General features: G+C 44.8%; 2 protein-coding genes across 2 annotated transcripts in view; one reads left to right on the forward strand and one right to left on the reverse strand.

Annotated features, from left to right (window-relative positions):
* Positions 1-25,663, forward strand: part of F8 (coagulation factor VIII) — a 122,386-nt gene that overhangs the window by 83,225 nt on the left and 13,498 nt on the right. The window contains exons 19-24 of the mRNA XM_089903927.1: positions 5,974-6,090; positions 6,609-6,680; positions 8,089-8,174; positions 11,530-11,685; positions 24,945-25,089; positions 25,492-25,640. Coding sequence (XP_089760053.1) covers positions 5,974-6,090; positions 6,609-6,680; positions 8,089-8,174; positions 11,530-11,685; positions 24,945-25,089; positions 25,492-25,640 — 725 coding nt within the window. The remainder of the gene's footprint in view (positions 1-5,973; positions 6,091-6,608; positions 6,681-8,088; positions 8,175-11,529; positions 11,686-24,944; positions 25,090-25,491; positions 25,641-25,663) is intronic.
* Positions 18,526-19,844, reverse strand: LOC111170740 (40-kDa huntingtin-associated protein). The gene has a single exon (XM_089903926.1). The coding sequence runs from the start codon at positions 19,783-19,785 to the stop codon at positions 18,643-18,645; it is 1,143 nt and encodes a 380-aa protein (XP_089760052.1). The 5' UTR covers positions 19,786-19,844; the 3' UTR covers positions 18,526-18,642.

Genomic DNA, 25,663 nt, shown 5'->3' on the forward strand with positions numbered 1-25,663 from the left:
ATGGCACCAGTAGTTTCCCAAAGACTGATTTGTTTATGTATGAAAGCAATATATTGATTAAGCACTCCTCACAATGTTGATCAAAACATAATTTCATTTTAGTTCTCCAGTGTCCCTTTAAAACAGGTTTAATAGTGGAAGTAAACTTCCCCTGTTTCTGTGTAAAAATTCTGATAAGCCCAGTGACTTTAAGCTCACTTTTTTTTTAAACATCTTTATTGGAGTATAGTTCCTTTACAGTGGTGTGTTAGTTGCTGCTGTATGACAAAGTGAATCAGCTATACGTATACTTATATCCTCATATCCCCTCCCTCTTGCGTCTCCTTCCCACCCTCCCTATCCCACCCCTCTAGGTGGTAACAAAGCACCGAGCTGATCTCCCTGTGCTATGCAGCTGCTTCCCACTAGCTATCTATTTTACATTTGGTTGTATATATGAGTCCATGCCACTCTCTCACTTCATCCCAGCTTACCCTTCCCCCTCCCTGTGTCCTCAAGTCCATTCTCTGTGTCGCTTCTTTATTCCTGTCCTGCCCCTAGGTTCTTCAGGACCTTTTTTTTTTTTTAATTCTATATATATGTGTTAGCATATGGTATTTGTTTTTCTCTTTCGGACTTACTTCACTCTGTACGACTGACTCTGGGTCCATCCACCTCACTACAAATAACTCAATTTCATTTCTTTTTATGGCTGACTAATATTCCATTGTATATATGTGCCACATCTTCTTTATACATTCCTCTGTCGATGAACACTTAGGTTGCTTCCATGTCCTGGCTATTGTAAATACTGCTGCAGTGAACACTGTGGTACATGACTCATTTTGAATTATGGTTTTCTCAGGGTATATGCCCAGTAGTGGGATTGCTGGATCATATGGTAGTTCTACTTTTAGTTTTTTAAGGAACCTCCATACTGTTCTCCATAGTGGCTGTATCAATTTACATTCCCACCAACAGTGCAAGAGGGTTCCTTTTCTCCACACCCTCTCCAGCATTTATTGTTTCTAGACTTTGATGATGGCCATTCTGACTAGTGTGAGGTGATACCACATTGTAGTTTTAATATGCATTTCTCTAATGATTAGTGATGTTGAGCATCCTTTCATGTGCTTGTTGGCAGTCTGTATATCTTCTTTGGAGAAATGTCTATTTAGGTCTTCTGCCCATTTTTGGATTGGGTTGTTTGTTTTTTTGTTATTAAGCTGCATGAGCTGCTTATAAATTTTGGAGATTAATCCTTTGTCAGTTGCTTCATTTGCAAATATTTTCTCCCATTCTGAGGGTTGTCTTTTGGTCTTGTTTATGGTTTCCTTTGCTGTGCAAAAGCTTTGAAGTTTCATTAGGTCCCATTTGTTTATTTTTGTTTTTATTTCCATTTCTCTAGGAGGTGGGTCAGAAAGGATCTTGCTGTGATTTATGTCATAAGGTGTTCTGCCTATGTTTTCTTCTAAGAGTTTTATAGTGTCTGGCCTTACATTTAGGTCTTTAATGCATTTTGAATTTATTTTTGTGTATGGTGTTAGGAAGTGGTTTTTTTTGTTTGTTTTTGCGGTACGCGGGCCTCTCACTATTGTGGCCTCTCCCGTTGTGGAGCACAGGCTCCGGAAACGCAGGCTTAGCGGCCATGGCTCACGGGCCCAGCCACTCTGCAGCATGTGGGATCTTCCCGGACCGAGGCATGAACCCGTGTCCCCTGCATCGGCAGGCGGACTCTCAACCACCGCGCCACCAGGGAAGCCCAGAAAGTGTTTTAATTTCATTCTTTTACATGTAGCTGTCCAGTTTTCCCAGCACCACTTATTGAAGAGGCTCTCTTTTCTCCATTGTCTATTCTTGTCTCCTTTTTCAAAGATAAGGTGACCATATGTGCGTGGGTTTATCTCTGGGCTTTCTATCATGTTCCATTGATCTATATTTCTGTTTTTGTGCCAGTACCATACTGTCTTGATGACTGTAGCTTTGTAGTATAATCTGAAGTCAGGGAGTCTGATTCCTCCACCTCCGTATTTCTTTCTCAAGATTGCTTTGGCTATTCGGGGTCTTTTGTGTCTCCATACAAACTTTAAGATTTTTTGTTCTAGTTCTGTGAAAAATGCCATTGGTAGTTTGATAGGGATTGCATTGAATTTGTAGATTGCTTTGGGCAGTATAGTCATTTTCACAATGTTGATTCTTCTAATCCAAGAACATGGTATATCTCTGTATCTGTTTGTATCATCTTTAATTTCTTTCATCAGTGTCTTATAGTTTTCTGCATACAGGTCTTTTGTTTCCTTAAGTAGGTTTATTCCTAGGTATTTTATTCTTTTTGTTGCAATGGTAAATGGAAGTGTTTCTGTAATTTCTCTTCAGATATTTTTGTCATTAGTGTATAGGAATGCCAGAGATTTCTGTGCATTAATTTTGTATCCTGCTACTTTACCCAATTCATTGATTAGCTCTAGTAGTTTTCTGGTACCATCTTTAGGATTCTCTGTGTATAGTATCATGTCATCTGCAAACAGTGACAGTTTTACTTCTTTTTTTCAGTTTGGATTCCTTTTATTTCCTTTTCTTCTCTGATTGCCGTGGCTAAAACTTCCAAAACTATGTTGAATAATAGTGGTGAGAGTGGGCAGCCTTGTCTTGTTCTTGATCTTAGTGGAAATGGTTTCAATTTTTCACCATTAAAAATGATGTTGGCTGTGGGTTTGTTATATATGGCCATATATTGCCATATATGGCCCATATATGATTGAGGTAAGTTCCCTCTATGCCTACTTTCTGGAGCATTTTTATCATAAATTGGCGTTGAATTTTGTCAAAAGCTTTTTCTGCATCTATTGAGATGATCATATGGTTTTTATCCTTCAATTTGTCAATATGGATTATCACATTGATTGATTTGCATATATTGAAGAATCCTTGCATTCCTGGGATAAACCCCACTTAATCATGGTGTATGATCCTTTTAATGTGCTGTTGGATTCTGTTTGCTAGTATTTTGTTGAGGATTTTTGCATCTATGTTCATCAGTGATATTGGCCTGTAGTTTTCTTTCTTTGTGACATCCTTGGCTGGTTTTGGTATCAGGGTGATGGTGGCCTCGTAGAATGAGTTGGGGAGTGTTCCTCCCTCTGCTATATTTTGGAAGAGTTTGAGAAGGATAGGTGTTAGCTCTTCCCTAAATGTTTGATAGAATTCGCCTGTGAAGCCATCTGGTTCCGGGCATTTGTTTGTTGGAAGATTTTTAATCACAGTTTCAATTTCAGTGCTTGTGATTGGTTTGTTTATATTTTCTATTTCTTCCTGGTTCAGTCTCGGAAGGTTGTGCATTTCTAAGAATTTGTCCATTTCTTCCAGGTTGTCCATTTTATTGGCATATAGTTGCTTGTAGTAGTTTCTCATGATCCTTTGTATTTCTGCAGTGTCAGTTGTTACTTCTCCTTTTTCATTTATAATTCTATTGATTTGAGTCTTCTCCCTTTTTTTCTTGATGAGTCTGGCTAATGGTTTATCAATATTTGTTTATCTTCTCAAAGAACCAGCTTTTAGTTTTATTGATCTTTGCTATAGTTTCCTTCATTTCCTTTTCATTTATTTCTGATATGATCTTTATGGTTTCTTCCCTTCAGCTAACGTTGGGGTTTTTTGTTCTTCTTTTTCTAATTGATTTAGGTGTAATGTGTGGGGTTGTGTTCCTGTCTCACTAGTTGTTTGGCATGGGGCATCCAGCACTGGAGCTTGCTAGTCATTGAGTGGAGCTGGGTCTTAGCGTTGAGATGGAGATCTCTGGGAGAGCTCTCGCCGTATGATATTACATGGGCCCGGGAGGTCTCTGGTGGTCCAATGTCCTGAACTCGGCTCTCCTACCTCAGAGGCTCAGGCCTGACACCCAGCGGGAGCACCAAGACCCTGTCAGCCACATGGCTCAGAAGAAAAGGGAGAAAAAAAGGAAAGAAGGAAAATAAATAAATAAAATTAAATTATTAAAATTTTAAAAAATTATTAAAATTAAAAATCAATTTAAAAAAAGAAGAGAGCAACCAAACCAATAAACAAATCCACCAGTGATAACAAGTGCTAAAAACTATACTAAAAAAAAATGGACAGACAGAACCCTAGGACAAATGGTAAAAGCAAAGCTATACAGACAAAATCACACAAAGAAGCATACACATACACACTCACAAAAAGAGAAACAGGAAAAAAATATATATATATATAAAGGAAGAGAGCAACTAAATCAATAAACAAATATACCAGTGATAATAAGCTCTAAATACTAAACTAACATAAACATAAAACCAGAAACAAATTGATGCAGAAAGCAAACCCCAAGTCTACAGTTGCTCCCAAAGTCCACCTCCTCAATTTGGGATGATTCGTTGTCTATTCATGTATTCCACAGATGCAGGTACATCAAGTTGATTGTGGAGCTTTAATCCGCTACTTCTGAGGCTGATGGGAGAGATTTCCCTTTCTCTTCTTTGTTCGCACAGCTCCCGGGGTTCAGCTTTGGATTTGGCCCCGCCTCTGCGTGTAGGTCTCCTGAGGGCGTCTCTTCCCCATCCAGACAGGACGAGGTTAAAGGAGCCGCTGATTAGGGGGCTCCGGCTCACTCAGGCCAGGGGGAGGGAGGGGTACGGTTGCGGGGCGAGCCTGCAGTGCACTAGCCGTGGTGCACTAACCCCTTCAGGCTGTGTTCATGATGCCAACCCCAGTCCTCTCCCTGCACTCCGACCGAAGCCTGAGCCTCAGCTCCCAGCCCCGCCTGCCTCGGCGGGTGAGCAGACAAGCCTCTCGGGCTGGTGAGTGCTGGTCAGCACCGATACTCTGTGCGGGAATCTCCCCACTTTGCCCTCCGCACCCCTGTGGCTGCGCTCTCCTCCACGGCCCCGAAGCTCCCCCCTCCGCCACCCGCAGTCTCCACCTGCGAAGGGGCTTCTAGTGTGTGGAAACCTTTCCTCCTTCACAGCTCCCTCCCACTGGTGCAGGTCCCGTCCCTATCCTTTTGTCTCAGTTTTTTCTTTTTTCTTTTGCCCTACCCAGGTACGTGGGGAGTTTCTTGCCTTTTGGGAGGTCTGAGGTCTTCTGCCAGTGTTCAGTAGGTGTTCTGTAGGAGTTGTTCCACATGTAGTTGTATTTCTGATGTATTTGGGGGGGTAAGGAGATCTCCACGTCTTACTCCTCTGCCATCTTGAAGCTCCTCCTACCATACTCTGCTCACTCTTAAGTAATAAACAGTTCTGCAGTCACTTTACATCACAAATGTAGTTCAGGTCACAAATTACAATGTCTACTCCAAGATATTAATCAAAATTCTGAACTTGATTTAAGTTCAGTATCTCCTCCTCCAAGTTGGTTGAGTTTTCTGTTTCTCTACCTTATGCTTCCCCCTCCACTCCTGGCTGGTTGCTGATCTGAACTGCAGCGTGGCAAGGGTAGAGGTGAGGGATGGCACCACTGTCTGCACCAGGCAGATATTTCAATCTGACTCTTTTTTTGGTGGGGTACTTTCAGGGGCTCTTCAGAGACTCCCTTTTGGGACCGTCCCTCATGAAATCCCCTTGACCTGGTTGTTTCCACCTTTATTCTGGGTGGTCACTGTGACTGATTCCTCAGCCCCTCATCATTCACCCTCTAGCTTCTTGCTTCTGGAGTTACTTTACCCCTCAAGGCAGGGAGCCCACATCTCGTCAATGAGAAATACACCTCTGGCTTCGAAAAGCACTGAGTGCAGGCCAATCTTTCTCCTGTCTCCACCACCAAAGCATCCCGTCACCCAGTCTCTCCCATTTCCTGGGGTCAGCACTCAATTTCCAGGGCCTCCACCTGTAGGGGTCACATGCCAAGCACTGTGGGTTTGAGGGGTCCAAGAATGGTGCAACTGACTTGGGTAGATCTCCTTTGATATTCTGCATAAGCCAGTGTATCTTATGCCCATTTGTGTGAAAAGAAATAATTTTTGTTCCTTTTGGTTTTGATAAGGTGTTTTTGAGACAGTGGAAATGCTACCATCCAAAGTTGGAATTTGGCGGATAGAATGTCTTATTGGCGAACACCTGCAAGCTGGGATGAGCACTCTTTTCCTGGTGTACAACAAGAGTGAGTGGCACCTACCTCTATACCTCTTTCCCCCTTCCTAGGACGGTTGCTTTTGTCAGGAAATGAATACCAGCTCACAGTCATTTCCAAATCTAAAATGAATATTGCTGGTAGAAATCATCAGAGTCCTCAGAGGAGGGCAGATATGCTTGAAGCTTTGAACACTTTGACCCTGAAGCTCCAAGAGCAAATTTTGAAACTTAGTTTTGGTTCAGTTACCAAAGATAACTTACAAATATCATTTGGAAGAATTTAAGTTTTCACCCTAAACAAGTAAGAGAACCACTGGTCTACTTACGTATTGACCCTAGTTTCCTCAGCTGCACAATGTGAGTAGCAGTAGCACCTACCTGTTGGAGTGAATTAAATGATATAGTACAATAAAATATTTAGTACAGTTCTTGGCACATAGTAAACACTAAAAAATATGAGCATTTGTTGGTGTTCTCATTGACTTGCATTTGTGCAGCTATACTTTCTGCACTTCTAACTATTGTGCTCCCTTCATGTGATTTCAGAATGTCAGACTCCGCTGGGAATGGCTTCTGGACGCATTAGAGATTTTCAGATTACAGCTTCAGGACAATATGGTAAATACTATTCCTTTCTCTTAAAGCACTGGGCTGATTATATCTTTTTTATTTCTATTGGAAAGATTCAGATAACCAATCCATCTCCATAGGTGCCTTTCAAATCTATTTTCTCTTCTCCATTTCCCAGTGTGAGCATCTTAATTCAGGCCATCATCACTTCTCACCTGAGTAATGCCACTGCCTCCTTAAATGTCCTGCCTGCCTTCCATATGGCTTCCCTTGAGTCCATTCTCTTCACTGTAGCAAGAAGCTACATTTTTCTGTGAGCAGTGATAGAAAGCTTGAACTGGACCTAGAGAGAGTTCTCAAACTACAGCCCGCAGGCCACATCCAGCCCATCACTTGATTTTGTATGGCCTTCAAGCTAAGAATCACTTTTCTATTCTTAAATTATTGGGGGAAAAAAACGAAAGAAGAATAATATTTCATGACATGTGAAAATTATATGAAATTCTAATTTCACTGTCCATAAAGAAGCCACACCCTTTCATTTACAATCATCTGTGGCCGCTTTTGCTCTACAACAGCATTTAAGTAATTGCAACAAGACCAGATGATCTGCAAAGGTTAAATTATTTACAGAAAAAAGTTGGCCAAACTCTGTTTTAGAGGGAAAAAATTGCATTTGAAAAAGAGGCTTGAAAAACAAACAAACAAATTGCTGGAGGAATTACCAAATAGTAAGGCCACTTCGAAAAAAAAAAGAAAAAGAGGGCTTCCCTGGTGGCGCAGTGGCTGAGAGTCCACCTGCCGATGCAGGGGACATGGGTTCGTGCCCCCGTCCGGGAGGATCCCCCATGCTGCAGAGCGGCTGGGCCAGTGAGCCATGGCCGCTGAGCCTGCGTGTCCGGAGCCTGCGTGTCCGGAGCCTGTGCTCCGCAACGGGAGAGGCCGCAACAGTGAGAGGCCCACGTACCGCAAAAAAAAAAAAAAAAGAAAGAAAGAAAAAGAGGCTTGAAAGTTATATACTAAAATAGTGTTATTTTTCTCTGGGCGGAAGTATGGTGTTTTTTACTTCTTTTATTTTTATTTTTACTTACGTTTTATATTTTATTTTCTAATTTTTCTCTAGTGAACATACATTAGGTAATAAAGAAATAATAATATTATTTGATAGTGATGGTAACACATTCCAGTATTAGCTAACTAGAGGTACTAACAATCAACAAAATTATTAAATTTTAGAAAATACAATGGACAACAAGGACAGGCCTGGTAGTAGTCATTGATGAGAGTTCTCAATCTATAGCCCGCAGGCCACATTGGTAGTCATTGATACTAATATGCTTTATGCCTTTAACGTCTCCACAGCTAGCATTAACCTTTCTCAAGAGAGTAATTTTATTCCTAAGTGACTAGGACCAACCCAGCTGAATCTAATCTCTCTCCCCTTTCTTGGGCAAAGGACAGTGGGCCCCAAAGCTGGCCAGACTTCATTATTCTGGATCAATCAATGCCTGGAGCACCAAGGACCCCTTTTCCTGGATCAAGGTTAGAAAATGCATCGCATTCCATCACATCACACATTCCTCTTGCAAGCTCAAAGCGTTTTATAGTTTTATATCTCCTTTATACCAAAGTCATTTTCATCAAACTCCATGTAATAGACGAGGAAAGAACTGAAGAATAGAGTGGCTTATGATTTGTACCAAAAGAGTCAGGAATGAAAGACTCAGGAATAGAATTGAGTACACTGTGTTTTTAATCTTTCTGTTGGGATTAGAATCTCTGAATATTTTCTATAACATTGAACTTACCACCTCCCAAGACTGTATTCTATCTTTAGATGCCTTCAACTGCCTAGATGTCCTTGAGTCCTCCAGTCCCTTCATTTTAATACAAAAAAAATGGCTCAATCCCCCATCCCACAAGCCAAGAAAATGTGGCTTCTTCATTTTCTAAAACTGAATCTTTCTTCTTCACAATTTCTACACCACCCAGTAGTAAGAAACACCTACTGAAGTTAGTCCAATCTGATAAACCAACTTGGAGCCATAACTGAAAGTGTCCTAGATTAACTCAATTTCTTTTTAAATGACCCAGTCTTTCATATTTTCTCACTTCCCCATTTCCTCTGGAGCAGTGCTGTCCAATAGAAATGTAATGTGACCCACAAATGCAAACCACACATGTAATTTTACATTTTCTAGTAGCTGCATTAAAAAAAGGAACATCATTAAAATTTTAATGATTTTCATTAAAATGAAAATCATTTTAATAATACATTTTCTTGGGAATTCCCTGGTGGTCCAGTGGTTAGGACTCTGTGCTTTCAGTGCTGAGGGCCTGGGTTCAATCCCTGGTTGGGGAACTAAGATCCTGCAAGCTACACAGCACAGCCAAAAAAATAACAATAATAATAATACATTTTCTTTAACCCGAAATATCCAAAAATATTTTCATGTCAACATGTGATCAGTCAGGACTAATTTACACACGTTTTACCACCTACTTCCCCCACCTGCATCCTCTTCTAGTCCGTCAGCTTTCATCTTTTTCTCAGTCAGCTGAGGGAATTCCCCTACATACTTTACTCCTTTGCAAGATTGCATCTGCTCTCCTATTTTCCCTGAGGTTAAAATGATAAATAGGGGACTTCCCTGGTGGCGCAGTGGTTAAGCATCCGCCTGCCAAGAAGGGGACACAGGTTTGAGCCCTGGTCCGGGAAGATCCCACATGCCGCGGAGTAGCTAAGCCAGTGTGCCACAACTACTGAGCCTGCGTTCTAGAGCCTGCGAGCCACACCTAATGAGCTTACGTGCCACAACTACTGAAGCCCACGCGCCTAGAGCCCGTGCTCCGCAACAAGAACCCACCGCAATGAGAAGCCTGCGCACCGCAACGAAGAGTAGCCCCCGCTCGCTGCAACTAGAGAAAGCCCGCGCGCAGGAACGAAGACCCAATGCAGCCAAAGATAAATAAATTAATTAATTTTAAAAAATAAAATAAAATAATAAATAGGGATCAGGGAAAGATGAGCTAGCTTACCAGCAAGCAGACACAAAGAGTACATCTGTTAATGCCACATCAGCTCATTTTTTTTTGTTTTGTAGGCACTGCCAATTATGACTCAATTTGAGCTGACTGTTTGCTAATTCCTAAGTATTTTTTTTTGTTTGTGAAGCTGCCAAACCAGATGTTCTCACCTTGTATTTCTGTGGTTATCACTTTCAACTTTATATGTATCACCACATAGTGGACATTTTAATCTATTTGGCTGCCCTGCATCTGTTCTATGTATTTCCTTTTTGTAACAGCATCCTCATTTCTATTTGGGGAAATCTATCATCTGCCTCACTGGATACAGTCTGATGAGACTAGTAAACAGAGCACCTTTTCCAAGCATAGCCAAAGAACCCTGAGTGATACAGCCTATTAAATTTCCACTTCTTAGATTTGGCCATTGTTCCAGCTTGCCAAGCTCTGTCTCCCAAAGTATTCTCTAGTCTTCCCAGTTTCACACAGTTTACTGACTTGATCAGTAAACTTTTTTATACTTTATCAAAATCATGATCAAAATATTAAAGTGTACAGGGCTTCCTTACTATGTACTGAAAACAAATCAAGCGACTAAATCCCTACCACAACAATCTTCATTTCAGATAAGGAAGGTGAAGCACAGAAAAGTTAAATAACTTGTCCCATGTCACACAGCCAATAAGTGGCATAAGCAACTGAAAGTACCGGGTACAAAATCATGACTTATGTTGAACTGTACTGTTTCTTTGTGTAGCTGTAAACAAATAAAACATATATATAATATATCGTCTGTTTCCCCAACTCAAATTTAAGTTCAATGAGGGCAGGACTCTTTTTTTTTTTTTAACATCTTTATTGGGGTATAATTGCTTTACAATGGTGTGTTAGGACTCTTTTTTTTTTTAATTGTTCACGACTCTATTCCCAGTACCTAGAACAGTGCTTGGCACATAACAAATGCTAAAAATATATTCTTTGAATGAATGAGTGTATGTATAGATGGAGCTTACAGTCAACTGAAAAAGATAGTCATTAAGCACAAGAGTCATGACCAGTCCAATCTGAGTGTGCCAGGCATCTGGGAGAAGTTAAGTTTGACTGGCTTGTTAGGGCAGTAACAGATGTCAAAATTCCTGTAATAGCTACTGCCTTGTAATGCTTGCATGACCCATGCCCGCCTCTTTAAGACCCACTGTTATTCACTCATTCATTCCAAAACATGTGCTAAGCATCAGTATTACGTCAGTTGCTACGTTAGGTGCTGGAGCTAGAGAGAATATAAAAGCTAACAGGTAGTAACTGTTCCGTATGTGCCAGCAGTGAGCTCAGCACATGTAATGTATTAACTCTTTAATCCTCTGGTAACCTTTTGCCATAAATGCCATCATTCCCTCCACTTTACAGATAAAGAAATTGAGACATAGAGAGGTTAGGTGACTCAGACAGGTTTACTGCATTAAGGATCTCAGTCTAACAAGGAAGGCAAAAAGCATGAAAACTTTACAATGTGGTGCAATAATTTACTATAATGAAATAATATATAAAGTGAAATGGAAACAGAGAAGAAGCCGCACTAAATTTGTGCAGCACAAAGGATGTGTGCAGAGGAAATTGGAGCTCAATGATGTGGAAGTGATTTCCTTTGTCAGGAAGTAGTCTGGGAACTCAGTGAGCACATTTCCTACACGTTCCCATCATTTATTCCACAGCTTCACATGCATCCACATTTCAGCATTGGTCTCTGCTTCACCTGCACCTCCAAGGTTATACTGGGTGTATCTGTATCCATGTAGATTCTTCTTAAGCTGATAAATGATTTCAGAAGGTGGTACATACATTTAAAATAAAGGGTTGTTTTCATCTGTAGGTGGATCTGTTGACACCAATGATTATTCACAGCATCATGACCCAGGGCGCCCGTCAGAAGTTGTCCAGCCTCTACATCTCTCAATTTATCATCATGTATAGCCTTGATGGAAAGCAGTGGCGGAGTTATCGAGGGAATTCCACTGGGACCTTAATGGTATGTAATTAGTCCTTTTAAGAGAATGCATGAATCTTTTAAAGAGCTTTTGACAGATTTCAGGTATGGAACAAACAGTCATAGCTTCTACAAATTTAACCCCCCAAAAAAGAATTTTCCACTCATGGGCAATAGGAGTGATTATGGACATATGGACAAAAAAGTGGTAGCATCAAGGATCTCATAGGTAATAGAAATGAACAGGTGCTCTATTGAGAGAAACATGTGATTCCTGACTGGGTAGATTGATAAGATTGTCAGTTTGCTTATGGATATTCTAGGTTTGCAGTGACAAAAGGGCAAGCGGGCTCAAAACCGTAGCTTCATCGTCTACTTTTCCCTCATTCTTGTACCCCCTGATGAACAGCCACACATCCAGCCAACTCTTCCTTGGTAACACCTCTCCCATCTCTTCTGTTTCATTTATACAGTTGTTACTACAGCCCAAGGCCCCATCACCTCACACTTGACGTATTATGTTACATTCCTAACTAGTCTTCTTCTGTTTCTAGTCTCTTCTCTAATAAAAGCTGCACATCATTTTGGGGATCATACTATCAGTCCCCTGCCTAAACCTTTCAATGTCTCCCTCTTGTCTTCAGAATAAGGTTCAAATCCTAAAATGGCCCCATGCAAGATGACTTCTGTTTGCCCCTTCAGATCCGTTTTCCTGCTTCGCTACCGCGCCTCTTCTTCTGTGAGCCTGGCATGTGTGGAATATCAGGGTATTTCTTCCCTTGGCTGTAACTCTCCACTGAAGGCCACTGCTCCCCTCGAAGTGGTTTTCTCTACATGTCCCAGTTACTATCGCTGAGTTGCCGATGACCCCAAAACTTAGCATCATAAGAAAAGCCCATTTCGTTTTGTTCTTGGATTCTGTGGGTCAGGACTTTGGACAGGGCACAGCAGGGATGGCCTGTCTCTCTGCTCCATAGTATCTGGGGCCTCAGCTGGGAAGATGTGACAGCTAGGGGCTGGAATCATTTGGAAGCATCTCTACTTGTATGTCTGGTGGTTGGTGTTGAGTGACCTCTGGGGCTGTTGACTGAAGTAGCTTCTCCCAGCATGACTGGCCCAACTAGCAAGGTGGAGATGACGTCACCTTTTCTAATTTAGTCTTTTAAGTCATGTAGTATCACTTGCAATACATCCTGTTGGTTATAAGCAGGTCACACATCCACCCACGTTCAAGGGGAAGGGACCTAGACCCCACTTCTCAATGGGAGGAATGCACAGAATTTCTGCTCATTTTGTCTACCTAATCTTCTTCTCAGCCTTCCAGGCCTAGGGATGGCAGCACCCTGCCCCCGCCTCCTTAACTAGTACCTTTATTAACCTTTCCTCAAATTATACGAATTTTAGTGTTCCGTGTTTCTTGCTGGAACCCTGCCTCGTACAGTAATTGCTGCCAAAAGTAGCCCCAGGAAACAGACCTTCAAAATGGAATTCTAGGATTATGTTGCTAATATATTCAAGGAACACAGGTATAATTCCTTGCTTGGGGAGAAGACTGGATGCTGAGTAACCTATGACATGCGGTGGCATCACAATTTCTCAGATTATCACCAGTGAGTGATACAATGGGATGAGCTACAGATGGTGAGGAAGACATTGGGAGATTAAATTGACAGTGGCATTTAGTTGCTATGGCAACAAGTTTAGCATACCTGATTGTAGAGTGACCTGTCTTCTTTTTATGGCCCTTCCTTTTACGGCATACATAGGGAAAAAAGAAATTAAATGTTGTGAATATATGCAAAGAACACCCATGAACATACATAGAGAATCAGGATGCATCCATGGAGCTCTGGAGGAGCCTTCCATGTCCTGTGGTTATAGGCAGATACTTGGACTTAATACCAAATCTAGTAGCTGAGCATGTGAATTGCAGAGTCACAGTGACAATTAAATGGTCAGTCCCACCAGGCCTATTATGCTAAGGTAAGGGCACTGGTGGAAAGGAATGGAACTCTGAGACCAGGGATGGGTACATTTTTTTTTAATTGGCTGTGCTGCACAGCATGCAGGATGTTAGCTCCCCGACCAGGGATCCAACCCGTGCCTCCTGTAGTGGAAGCCTGGAGTCTTAACCACTAAACCACCAGGGAAGTACTGGGATGGGTACATGTAGGCAGACATGCATGAGGCTGAGAACTGCAAACCTCCAAATTGCCCTGAACTTCCTTTGCCTCAAAAGGCAACCCTTCCCCAGTCTCTGAAGCAGTCATCCATGCTCTGCATACAAGTCTCTCAGTGACTACACCTTGAATAGTTGCTTCCCAAGCCAGTGGCTAGTCTCCTTAGGGCCCTTGTTTGGCCACTACAAAAGCCAGACGAGTCATGGAAAAATGACAGATCATCACAAATTTAATCAGGTGGTGATGACAAAAACCCTGCAATTCCAGGTGTAGTATCTCCTCTGGAGCACATTAACACAGCCTCAGGCACCTAATATGGAACTACAGACCTGGAAAATGCTTTCTTCTTCATTTCCGTTGACAACCAAAATCAGAATAGATTTGCATTTATGAAGTAGGAACAACAGTATTAACTTTACTGTCCATGCCTCAAGGCAATGCCCCTTCCCTTGTTCCTTATCATAATATAGACCCTAGGGACCCCAAACATCTCGACATCCCACAGAACACCATACTGGTCCATTACATGGATGACATTATGCTGACAGGACCTGGTAAACAGGAAATAGTAATCACTCTAAATGCCTTTGTGATTAATACACGCACACACAGACACATACACAAACACATAAACATTATATATTGTGTTGTCAACTAAAAGAAAAATACACAACGTGAGAGTTGTGAATCAAGCTTTATTCAGGGTCTTACTGATGACTGTAGCCTGGGAGGCAGCCTCTCAGATAGCTCTGAGGAACTGCTCCAAAGGGGTTGGGGGGAGGCTAGTTTACATATGATTTTTTTGTTAAGGAATACATGCAGTCAAGCATAAGTCTTGGTAAAATATTACTACTATTCACAAAGAACAGATACCTCAAGTTCACGATTATAGTGTTTTTCTATGTATGGGAAGATGCAAGAAGCAGGGTTCATTAAAATTCTTCCTGAAATGCATATTAACTGCCTTACGGCCTGTTCGTCCAAAGCACAGAGCATCCTGTTATCATGGTTCATTTCCTGTCTAAAGCAGAGTGCCTCATCCTGTTATCCCATTCATCTCTTCCTCTGAACACCAAGTGCACTGTCCATCAGCGGCTGCAGCAGATGTCTTTGTAGACTTGGACGGTGACCAAAATGCTCTTTGCTCTTCTTTTGTTTTCAGTGTGATATATAGATATATTAGCATACGTTTATTAAATATTAGCAGATCTTGCTTCTGACTTTAATGGGAATGGATCCCATATTTTGCTGTTTAACATGCTGTTAGTTTCAAATATTTTTATATTTAAAGTTTCTTGCTACTCCTACCTTATTTGGAATGGCTGTAGAATTTCATCAAATGCTTTCTCAGCATCTTCGATAGGATCACATTTCTTCTCTTTGCTATTGTCAGATTATACTCACACTCAATGGTGGGCTGGCAAATGTTTAACAGCCAGCTCTGGGGCAAAGTGGGGGGCAGTCAGCACAAAGGCCTTTATTTGTAGTGTTTGCTGATTTCCATGATGTAAATATTCCCATCACACCTGATTTCAAGCTGCTGACACAGTGTCATTGAATGCAGAGTTGGGAGCAGACACCCACAATTGGCTCTCACAAGCCAGTCCTAGCTGGGGCTCCAGCACAAGGTGGTGCTGCATTCCTGGGAAAACTGCCCTTAAGTCATAGTGTATCAGTCATTTAAAGTTTAGCTGGATCCAATTTGCTAACATTTTGTTTAGAATTTTTCTATCTGTACCAATCAATAAAGTTGTTTTACCTCTTTGGGGGGCTGTATTTATCAGGCTTTGGCATTAGAGTTACACTAACCTTGAAAACAGTGTAAAAGCTTCCATCTTTTTCCATTAAACTATTGCTCTAGAATAGTTTAATGTAGTAATCATCTGTTTAATGAAAATTGGATGGAAAAGCCACTGTGCCTCGTTTAGTGGTAGATACTTGAACTACCTTTTCCGTTCCTTATCTGATTACTGGCATTCTCATTTTCTGTTACCTAGTTAATTGCTGTAAATGTGTACATTAAAGTTCTATCTCCCTTCCCATGCCATATATCTTTACCTACATGCACACATGTATCTCTCTTTTTCCCCCTTTATCAGAGTTGGTGTTTATCTATTCTATTGGATTTTAAAAGAATCAACTCTGGTCTTAAAATCATACATAGATTTGAAGGTGTTGTTTTCTAATTAATTAATTTGTTTAAAATATTAAAAATTCACTTTCATTTATCTTCTTGTTTCTTAGAATCTGGAGTTAAATGACTAGTTCATTTATTTTCAATCTTTCTTGTTCAATGACAAAGATAAAATAGTTATTAACTACACTCATGAGGGTCATTCCTTGAACAGTTATTGAGTAACTACTATGTTCTAGGTTCTAGTGAAGGGCTGCACAAGCTAGAGCCCATGGACTTGGAATACAACCTGCTTTTGCATATGGACTGTGAGTTAAGAATGGTTTTTACGTGTTTAAAGTTTCAAAAACAAACAAACAAGGAAGATTATGTGGTATGAAAAGACTGAAATATTTCTCTCTCCTCCTTTACAGAAAGTGTTTGTGGACTGGTGGTCTAGTCTAATGGCAGTAGAGATGCCTAGACAGTTCACATTAACCAGAACCCTTCTATCCCAGAGCTTTTTGCCCAATTTACAAATTTCAGTCTTAGTCGTCTTCCTCCAGTATAGTGGTTCTCAAATGACTTAATATCTTTGTACCATTTACATACAAAATATTTTTTCATAAGCAACATTTCTCATCATAGAAGTCCCCCAAGCACCCTTTCAGGATCACTGCTTCACTGCCACTATTTTCAATATTTCATAATATTTTGAATGTTAATTTTGAATTGTCAATGAACATTTCAATGATGCAGATCTTTCCCTCTGGTTTTCAAGTTAAAAAGAACACTAATCATGTCCTGTCAACATAAGTTGATATATAGCAAGATTTCTGTCAAAATCACTGAAATCTGGCCTTGGCCCAGCTCTCCGTGCTATGAAGTTTCTGAGGGAGATACATAAATGAACCAATGGCAAATGGAAAAAAATCTTTAGCGTTTTCTATAGTTATGCTTGTATACCCAATACCAGGCTCTCTGGTAATCCCTCCCCCCACCTCCTCAAAGCAAGGAGTTTAGACCAGAGGTCTAAGGAGGCTTCTCCTTGCGCCCAAACCCAAATGCTGTCACCAGTCACGGTCCATAATTCCTAAGCATTCTTGTCATAAGGACAATAGGAAGGAGGCCAGAGCTGCAGCCCAGGCTGACAAGAGTGTACCAGCAAAAGCAAGAGCACAAGGGAGCACGCACCCTTACCACTTTGGCAACAAGCTGGACTAGGCTTTTCGGGCTCGGAAAGACCCTTCGGGCAGCCAAGTGAGAGCACAGGAAGGGTGGCTGAATCTGTCTCAAATGGGCCTCCCCTACATTTCCTTAGCCACTGCTTCCACACTGCTGAAATAGAAGTAGAAAGAAATACCCTAAAAGCCCCATCCACTTTGGGACACTTAACTCATAGTGACAATACTGCACATATTTCCCCTCCCCCCCAAATACGCAAAACCAAGATCTGTTCCCAAACTGTGTCCTTAAATCTCACCTCAAAAGATTAGTGCTGTCTACAACTTCAGCCCAAAGGATGCGTTTTCCCAAGCCGAATGAATGAGATTATATTCTGAAGAGTTCCTACCATCACTCTCAACACTAAAGGAAATAAAATTGAATTTGAGAAAACAGCTAAGTCGGTTTGCATGCAACGTTTGGACCAAAAAGCCTTGGAAATTTAGTGTTTAAAAATGGAACACCATCCTGCTTTTGGGGAACAAGGGCACAGTCTGGCATACACACAATCACACAGTACCAAAGCAGCATGCTGATTTTACATATTTGAGTTAACTGAGATTTGTAGAAGGATCCGCACTACAAATAAAAGCTGCCACGTGGATTACCCGTACCTCTCGAAATGGAGCCAGAACTGAAAACTCCAATGCACGTCTGACACCTCTGCTCTGGAGCCCACCCCGCCCTCACCCTCATCCCCACTCCCACCCTGCTCTGCACCGAACACATTCGCACTGCAGTTGAGAAAGGACCACATCGCAAATGATCTCTGTAGACTCACAGGCACACTGTCCATTTCGAATGAACGAATCCATCTTGGAGCTAAAAGGGAGCTATCTGCTTCTGCTTGCCGCCTCCTGCCAGGTAGATAAGCTATTCCCACTTTACAGATAAGGTAAATACGAACCACAAGCTAGGAGGGTCAGAATGGCTTTATCATGGACTGAGGGCTGTAGCGACAACAGCGTAGTACTGAATCCAATGATTCCCACGAACACGTACGGGGCGCATGAAACACAGGGGGAACTGGGCGATCATGCAGGTGGACATCGAAATACACTAAGCAATCAGAGTCACCGTGAAAAAATCATGCAGCTTAAGTAGCGAGCCAGAGCTGTGCAAATTAGCCCTCAGTCGGAAAGAAGGACGCGGGCGGAGGGGAGCCTTGCGGGGGAAGAGGGGTGGGTGGGGACAGTTGGGTGAAAACAGAAGAGGAAAGGGGGCGGAAGGGACTCTCATGGTTCTGTTGCAGTTTCTGGGGAAGAGAATCGGAGACTCTTCTCCGATTCTACCATATGGTTTTTTTCTGCCACTATTGTGGAAACAACGTAACTTGTAGTCAACCACATTCCTCTGGTGGCAACAGGGGTAAGATACACTGCAAAGGCAGAAGCGCCGGGTCAACGCCTCTTGTGTCCCCGTAAACGCGCAGGCGGGTGCGTGAGGCTCGGGGACAGGCACAGAGTCGCTGGGAGGGACTCGTCAGATCCCCTGGCCCGACGGGGAGATGGTTTCCTGCAGAACGAGGTGCAGGAGGTGGTTCTGCTCGGCGCTCAACAGGGGCCACAGCTCCACCTGCAGCGACTTGACGGCTTCCGTGTCCTTCTCGTGGGTGGCCATAACCAAGGACTGCAGCAGCAGGAAGAGCTCCTCGGGAAGCGGGCCGCTGCTGTCCTGCCCGTGGCCGTCGAAGGCCTCCCAGGAGTACTTCTCCAGGGTGTGCTCGTGCTCCGGCAGGAGCTTGGCGGGCGGCGGCTGCAGCAGCAGCAGCAGCAGCACGCGGGACACCTCGCAGCGGACCAGCACGTCGGCGAAGGCGCCCAGCGCGGCGGGGGAGGGCGCGGCCGCGGCCGTGGACCCCGCGCCGGGCAGAAGCAGCGCGAGCGGTGGGGCAGAGGCCGCGCCGGCCCCGGGCTGCGGCGCCGGCGGCTTGGGCTGCGGCTGCGGCGGGGGCTGCGGCCCCGGCGGCGGCACCGGGTGGCCGCCGTGCTCCCGCGCCAGGAGCTGCATGCGCGTGAAGAGCGCCAGGGCGCCGCTGTAGTCGCGCGCCAGCAGCTGGCAGGACGCGGCGTCGCCGAGCGCCTGCAGGGCGGCCAGGGGCAGCTGGGGCAGCTGCAGCTGCGCGGCGCGTTGGAAGTGGCCGGCGGCGGCGGCCGGCTGGCCCAGGTCGCGCAGGGCGGCCGCCAGCTCGAGGCAGAGTGCGGCGGCGGCAGCCGGCTGGCCTAGCTCCAGGTGCAGGCGCACGGCGGCGCCCAGGGCGGCGGCAGCGGCCTGCAGCGGCTCCCCGTAGGCGGCGGGGCAGGCCAAGCGCTGGCGCGCGTCGCGCTCCTGCCGCAGGAAGAGGCGCGCGGCCTCCGTCAGCGCCAGCGCCTCCCCGGGCCCGTGGAAGAGGGCCTGATGGCAGCGGGCCACGGCCAGCTGGCACCAGGCCGCGTACGGCAGGCACTCCTGTGCGCGCAGCTCGCGACCCAGCTGGCCAAACTGCTCGCCGGCCTCCGCCACGTTAGGCTTCCGAAGGAACCGCTTCTTCAGCTTGTTGCACACCTGGCGGTAGCGCGCCAGGAAGTCCCCGGCCTCAGGCCCGGGGCCCGCACCAGCACCCAGGCCGGCCGCGGAAGCCGCCATGATCGCCGCTTAGGCACTTCCGGGCGCGCTGACGCAAGTGGGCGCAAGTGCTGGGCGACGGCGGCGGGCTGAGACGTGCCCTGCGTCGGGCTCCGGCCCACCAAGCGACCGCGCTGGCTCGGCCGCCCGGAGCTCTCGTCGCCCTGGTGATATGCAAAATAGCAAGCACGGAGGCCCAGCCGGGACTGGCTGAGGGTGGCGTATGCAAATCGGGGGCCCTGGGGCGGGGCCTGGCCCGCTGTCCGGGGTTCTGTGAGCAGACCAATGGTGCTGGGGCGGGGCCTGGCTGGGCGCCCCCTGTTGCTAGGTGACAGATTTTTTTTTAATTTATTTATTTTTGGCAGTGTTGGGTCTTTGTTGCTGTGCAGGGGCTTCCTCTAGTTTCGGCAAGCGGGGGCTACTCTTCCTTGCGGTGCGCGGGCTTCTCATTGCGGTGGCTTCTCTTGTTGTGGAGCATGGCTTCTAGGCGCGCGGGCGTCAGTAGTTGTGGCACATGGGCTCAGTAGTTGTGGCTCTCGGGCTCTAGAGCACAGGCTCAGTAGTTGTGGCACACGGCCTTCCTTGCTCCGCGGCATGTGGGATCTTCCCAGACCAGGGCTCCAACCGGTAGGTGACAGCTTGTTTACGCAGGTTGCCAAGAAGGGCGTCTCTTGGCATCGCTAGGGGAACACAACCAAAAACTCTTGACCCCACGTGGCCCTAATTCCGACTTTGCCTATGTGTTCATTGTGTCCTGCCCACCCCAATCCCGATCACGCCTCAATCTTCCCGTCAAAGCCCCTGCCCCATGGGAGTCCATGCCAAGCGCTCTGTCCACCCACCCCTGCCTCCCGCACCCAGGGCGGTCGGTCGCCTTGGCACCTTCACCCTATCACGACACCGCCCTCGCGGTGTCGAGCGCCGCCGCAAGGAACCCCGTCCCTCTGGGGACTTTGGCCTGGCTCCAACTTGCTCAGAGCCAGCGGGGGAGCCTTCTGTTGTCCGGCCTCACCCCAGGCCCCAGTCCGCCCCCAGCCCCGCCGCAGCCAGCCTCTCCCACCCAGGGCCACCCCATGCACTGTCACCGTGGGAGACCGCTCCTCTCTGTCTGTGACCCCCGACTCCACGCCCCCCACCCCCCAACTCCGGCCAGACCCCCGCCCCCATCCCTCCGACGAGGGGTGTCCCACCACCACCACCTCCCACTCCAAGTGAGTGAAGCATGCGCAGGGGGTCTCTTGAAACACTTTATTGACTCGCAGTGACTGTGCCCAAGGCGGCGTGCAGGCCTGGGCCACCCGGGCTGTGCGGTCGGTCGGTGAGCGGGCCTGGCGCCTGATGGCCGCGCCCCTGGGGGCCGGGGACCCAGGTGTCGTTGGGCAGCTAGGGCTGGGCCAGGGCCACCTGGGAGATGGTGCTATAGTCCTGAACAAGTCGCTGAGCAGCGTGTTGCTGCGGGCCGCCACGTCCACCAGCTCCGGAGTGAGGCGCCTCCTGCTGCTGTTCTGGGCCTCATGGCGTGCCAGCTCCAGGACCCTGGCCGCCAGGTACTGGATGATGGCCACTAGGTAGACGGGTGCGGACGAGCTCAGGCGCTGGGCATAGTGGCCCTCCCACAGGAGGCGCTCCATGTGGCTCACGGAGAAGGACAGCTCGGCTCGGGCGGTGCGGGAGCGGCGACCGGGTGACCCTCGACGGCCCCTCTTCCCCGGCATGCTGGCCGTTGGGCGTGCTTTCTGCGATGGCCTCGCTCTGCGGTGCGCTGGGATGAGGTGCGGCGGGATGAGGGGCGGTCGGTTGTGCCTGCTGGTCCCAACATCTCAAGACAACCGGTGTTCTCAGGCCCCTCCTCCGTATCGTAGCGACCATAGGCCGGGCCCTCATTGGTCGGGGAGCACCCTGTGAGGTCACTGCTTTCCCATAACCCCTCCCCCACCCCCACCTCACCCTGCCCCCACCCTCTCCGCCGGGGTCCTGGGCCTGGAAAGAAATGGCGCTGGCAGGATCCTGCTCGCTGTGCTCGCTGGACCCTCTCTTTGGTGGAACTCTCACTGTCCACCAGACGGGAACTTTGTACAGAGAAGGCAGCTAATGGCGGACCATCCAGGGGCACCAAGTATACACTGGCGGTGCTGGGCCACCATCACGACTATATATCTGCTTCCAAATGAATAATATTCCTGGCTGAATAATATTCAGCAGGCTGAATAACATTGCAGTGCGTGGCTAGACCACACATGTTGTGTATCCGCTCAGCAGCTGATGTACATTTGGGTGACTTCCACGTTGTGCCCGTCGGGCATAGTGCTCTGGTGAACATTCCTGTGCAGGGTTCTGTTTGAACACCTGTTTTCAACTCAGTTGGGTTTACAACCCATGGGATAGATCTATGGGTTTATTTCTGGACTCCACTGATCTATGTGTCTATCCTTATGCTAGTACCACATAGTTTTGATAACTGAAGCTTTGGACTAAGTTTTGAAATAGGGAAGTGTGAGTCCTCCAACTTTTTTCTTCTTTTCCAAGATTATTTTGGCTATTCAAGGTCACTTGAAATTCCATATGCATTTAGGATTGGCTTTTACATTTCTGTAAAACAGAGCGTTGTGATTTCCATAGGGATTTCATTAAATCTCTAGACAACTTTGGGTGGGATTGCCATCTTAAAAGTATTAAGTCTTCCCGTCCACAAAATCTGCTGTCTTTCCCCTTTTCTTTTTGAGGTCATCATTAATTTCTTTCAGCAGTGCTTTGTAGTTTTCAGTGCACAAGCCTTGCACCTCCTTGGCTAAATTTATCCCTGTGTATTTTATTTCTTTTGATGTTGTGTGAAATAGAACTGTTGTCAATTTCATTTTGGATTATTTTTTCATTGCTGGGATATGGAAACACAACAGATTTTTGTGTGTTGATCTTGTATACTGCAACTTGGTTGAATTCGTTTGTTAACTCTAATGTGTTTTGTGGATTCTTTAGGGTTTCCTGTACAGAAGAGCATGTCATCTGAGAATAGAAGTAGTTTAACTTCCTTTCCAACTTCGATGCTTTTCATTTCTTTTTCTTGCCTCATTGCTCTGACTAGGACTTCCGTTGCAGTCTTGAGTAGAAGCACTGAAAGCAAGCATTCTTCTCTTGTTCCTGATGTTAGGGGAAATGCTTCCAGTCTTCCACCATTGAGTATGACATTAGCTAGGGTATTTCATAAAAGCCTTTTATTTTGTTGAGGAATTTCCCTTCTATTCTTAGTTTGCTGGGTGTTTTTTGTTTGTTTGTCTTTTAATCATGAAAGTTGTTAGATTTTGTTGAATGCTTTTTCTGCATCAACTAAGATGATCATGAGGGTGTTTTCCCCCTTCATTTTATCAATGTGGTTTTGATTAATCAGTTTTCTTATGTTGAGCCATCCTTGCATTCCTGGGATAATTCCTATTTGGACATGGAATGTAATATTTATAATATGCTGCTGGATTCAGCTTGCTAGAATTCTTCCGAGGATTTTTGCATCGATATTCATAAAGGCTATTGGTCTGTAATTTTCTTTCTTCTGCTATATATGTCTGGCTTTGGTATCAAGGTAATGCTGGCCCTATAGTATGAGTTAGGATGTTTTTCCTCCTTTTCTATCTTTTGGAAGAGTTTGGGAAAGGATTGGCATTAATTCTTTAAACATTTATTAGAATTCACCAGTGAAGCCACCTAGCACATAGTTTCTGGCACATAATACATGGAATCTAGGATTTCTGTAGTCATTAACTATTTGTTGAATTAATACATTGTCTTCCTAAGAAGGTATCTAATCAAGGCACAATAATTGAGTTAAAAATGAAGCAGATCTATTTATCAAAAATAATGCTGTGCCTACAGATTGTCATACTGAGTGAAGTAAGTCAGAGAAAGACAAATACATGATATCACTTATATGTGAAATCGAAAAAAAAGTGTACAAATGAACTTATGTACAAAACAGAAGTAGAGTCACAGGTGTGGAAAACAAACTTATGGTTACCACAGGGGTAAGGGGGGGATAAATTGGGAGATTGGGATAGACATATACACACTACTATATAGAAAATAGATAACTAATAAGGACCTACTATATAGCACATGGAACTCTACTCAATACTCTGTAATGACCTGTGTGGGAAAAGAATCTAAAAAAGCGTGGATAAATGTATATGTATAACTGATTCACTTTGCAGTACAGCAGAAACTAACACAACATTGTAAATCAACTCTACTCCAATAAAAATATTTTTTAAATGCTGTGATTTCTGGGGCAATGCTATACATTTATTAACATTTTTATCCCATAGGAAGAAAAAATTGTTACATGGAAGAACAATTTTTTTAATTCCCCATAATACTATAACTCTGATGTCTTATTATATAACAGCCATACATTGATTCCTGTTTTAGTGTATTCAAGCAGATAGAGAATCCCAGGTGTTTTATGAGAGAGAATTTTCAACTTTCTTTTTTCTATATACCATGATTTAAATCTAGGCCTTTTGAATTGGAATTACTACCATATTTCTCAAACTGTTCCTTATTCCTTAAATATGTCATGTACTTTTCTGTAGAACCTAGACATGTCAAGTTCCTAACCCCCAGAAGTTGGATATTAACATGTGTCTCATGAATTCATACACAAGGGATCGTTAATTAACGCCCCACAGCACACACACACACACACACACACACATTATTGGAAGATCATCCTGAGACCATATGGCAGGCCGCCTACTCCAAGTCCCCTTTCACAGCTGCAGCCGACTCTGCCCTAAGCTAGTGTTTCTCAAACTGTATGGTTTGATTCAGTAGATCTGGAATAGGGCTCAAGATGTTGCTCCCAGGTGATTCTAATGCAGCTGGTCTGTGGCCCACACTGGATTAGCAAAGGCCTAAATGGCTTCCACAACTTTGATGAATGACCGTTTTACAGGACCCCAAAGTAGACACTTAACCTGCTCAGACCTAATCTCCCTTGTTCCATTCTTCTCCCTGTGATTTTCTCCTTCGCATATTACATTCTAACATCTGGCTAGCCAGAATGGTTTTATTTGGGTGTTCGGTGCTGTTGAGAAATGCACAGAGCAAATTAGAAGAAAGATATGATTGGGAGGAATTGTTTCTTATTCTTTCTTCATTTTACATGTATCTGTGCTAATACCTCCCTACAGGTCTTCTTTGGCAATGTGGATTCATCTGGGATAAAACACAATATTTTTAACCCTCCAATTATTGCTCGGTATATCCGTTTGCACCCAACGCATTACAGCATCCGCAGCACTCTTCGCATGGAGTTGATGGGCTGTGATTTAAACAGTAAGTGTCAAGTCATCCCATGTCCTTACCTCTCCCAACCATGAGTAGGATGGCTAACCATCCTAGCTTTCCCGAGACTGGGGGGATTTCCCAGGACACAGAACTATCAATGCTAAAACCAGTACAGTCCTGGGCAAACACATGACTTGGTCATCCTAACCATGGGATTCCCCAGGGGCAGCCACCTCCTACACTACTATTAACAAGGCAAATCAAAGTCCAACAGAGCTGAGCAGAGCTGACAAGAAAATAGGGGGCATCTTAACAGTAGCATGCAAAAGTTAGTGCCTGGAAAATGACTTCGTGATGACAATAGCCCTAGAACATATCAGTGGAGACGGGCCAGCAGGACCTCAGCCGCAACTTGTTCTTGTGATTACATTCTCCTTTCATTTCTCTGAGGTTGCAACATGGCACTGGGAATGGAGAGTAAAGCAATATCAGATGCACAGATTACTGCCTCATCCCACTTAAGCAATCTGTTTGCCACCTGGTCTCCTTCACAAGCCCGACTTCACCTCCAAGGGAGGACTAATGCCTGGAGACCCCGGGTAAGAGGGAACAAATTTGCCAT

The sequence above is a fragment of the Delphinapterus leucas genome, chromosome X (assembly GCF_059928025.1).
Source record: "Delphinapterus leucas isolate spDelLeu-1000000601 "Yukka" chromosome X, BTC_Dleu_Yukka2, whole genome shotgun sequence".
Classification (NCBI taxonomy): Eukaryota; Metazoa; Chordata; class Mammalia; order Artiodactyla; family Monodontidae; genus Delphinapterus; species Delphinapterus leucas.

What these genes read in the sequence shown, in the direction of transcription:
- LOC111170740 (XM_089903926.1), bottom strand. Translation starts at nt 19,785, where the DNA reads ATGGCGGCTTCCGCGGCCGGCCTGGGTGCTGGTGCGGGCCCCGGGCCT.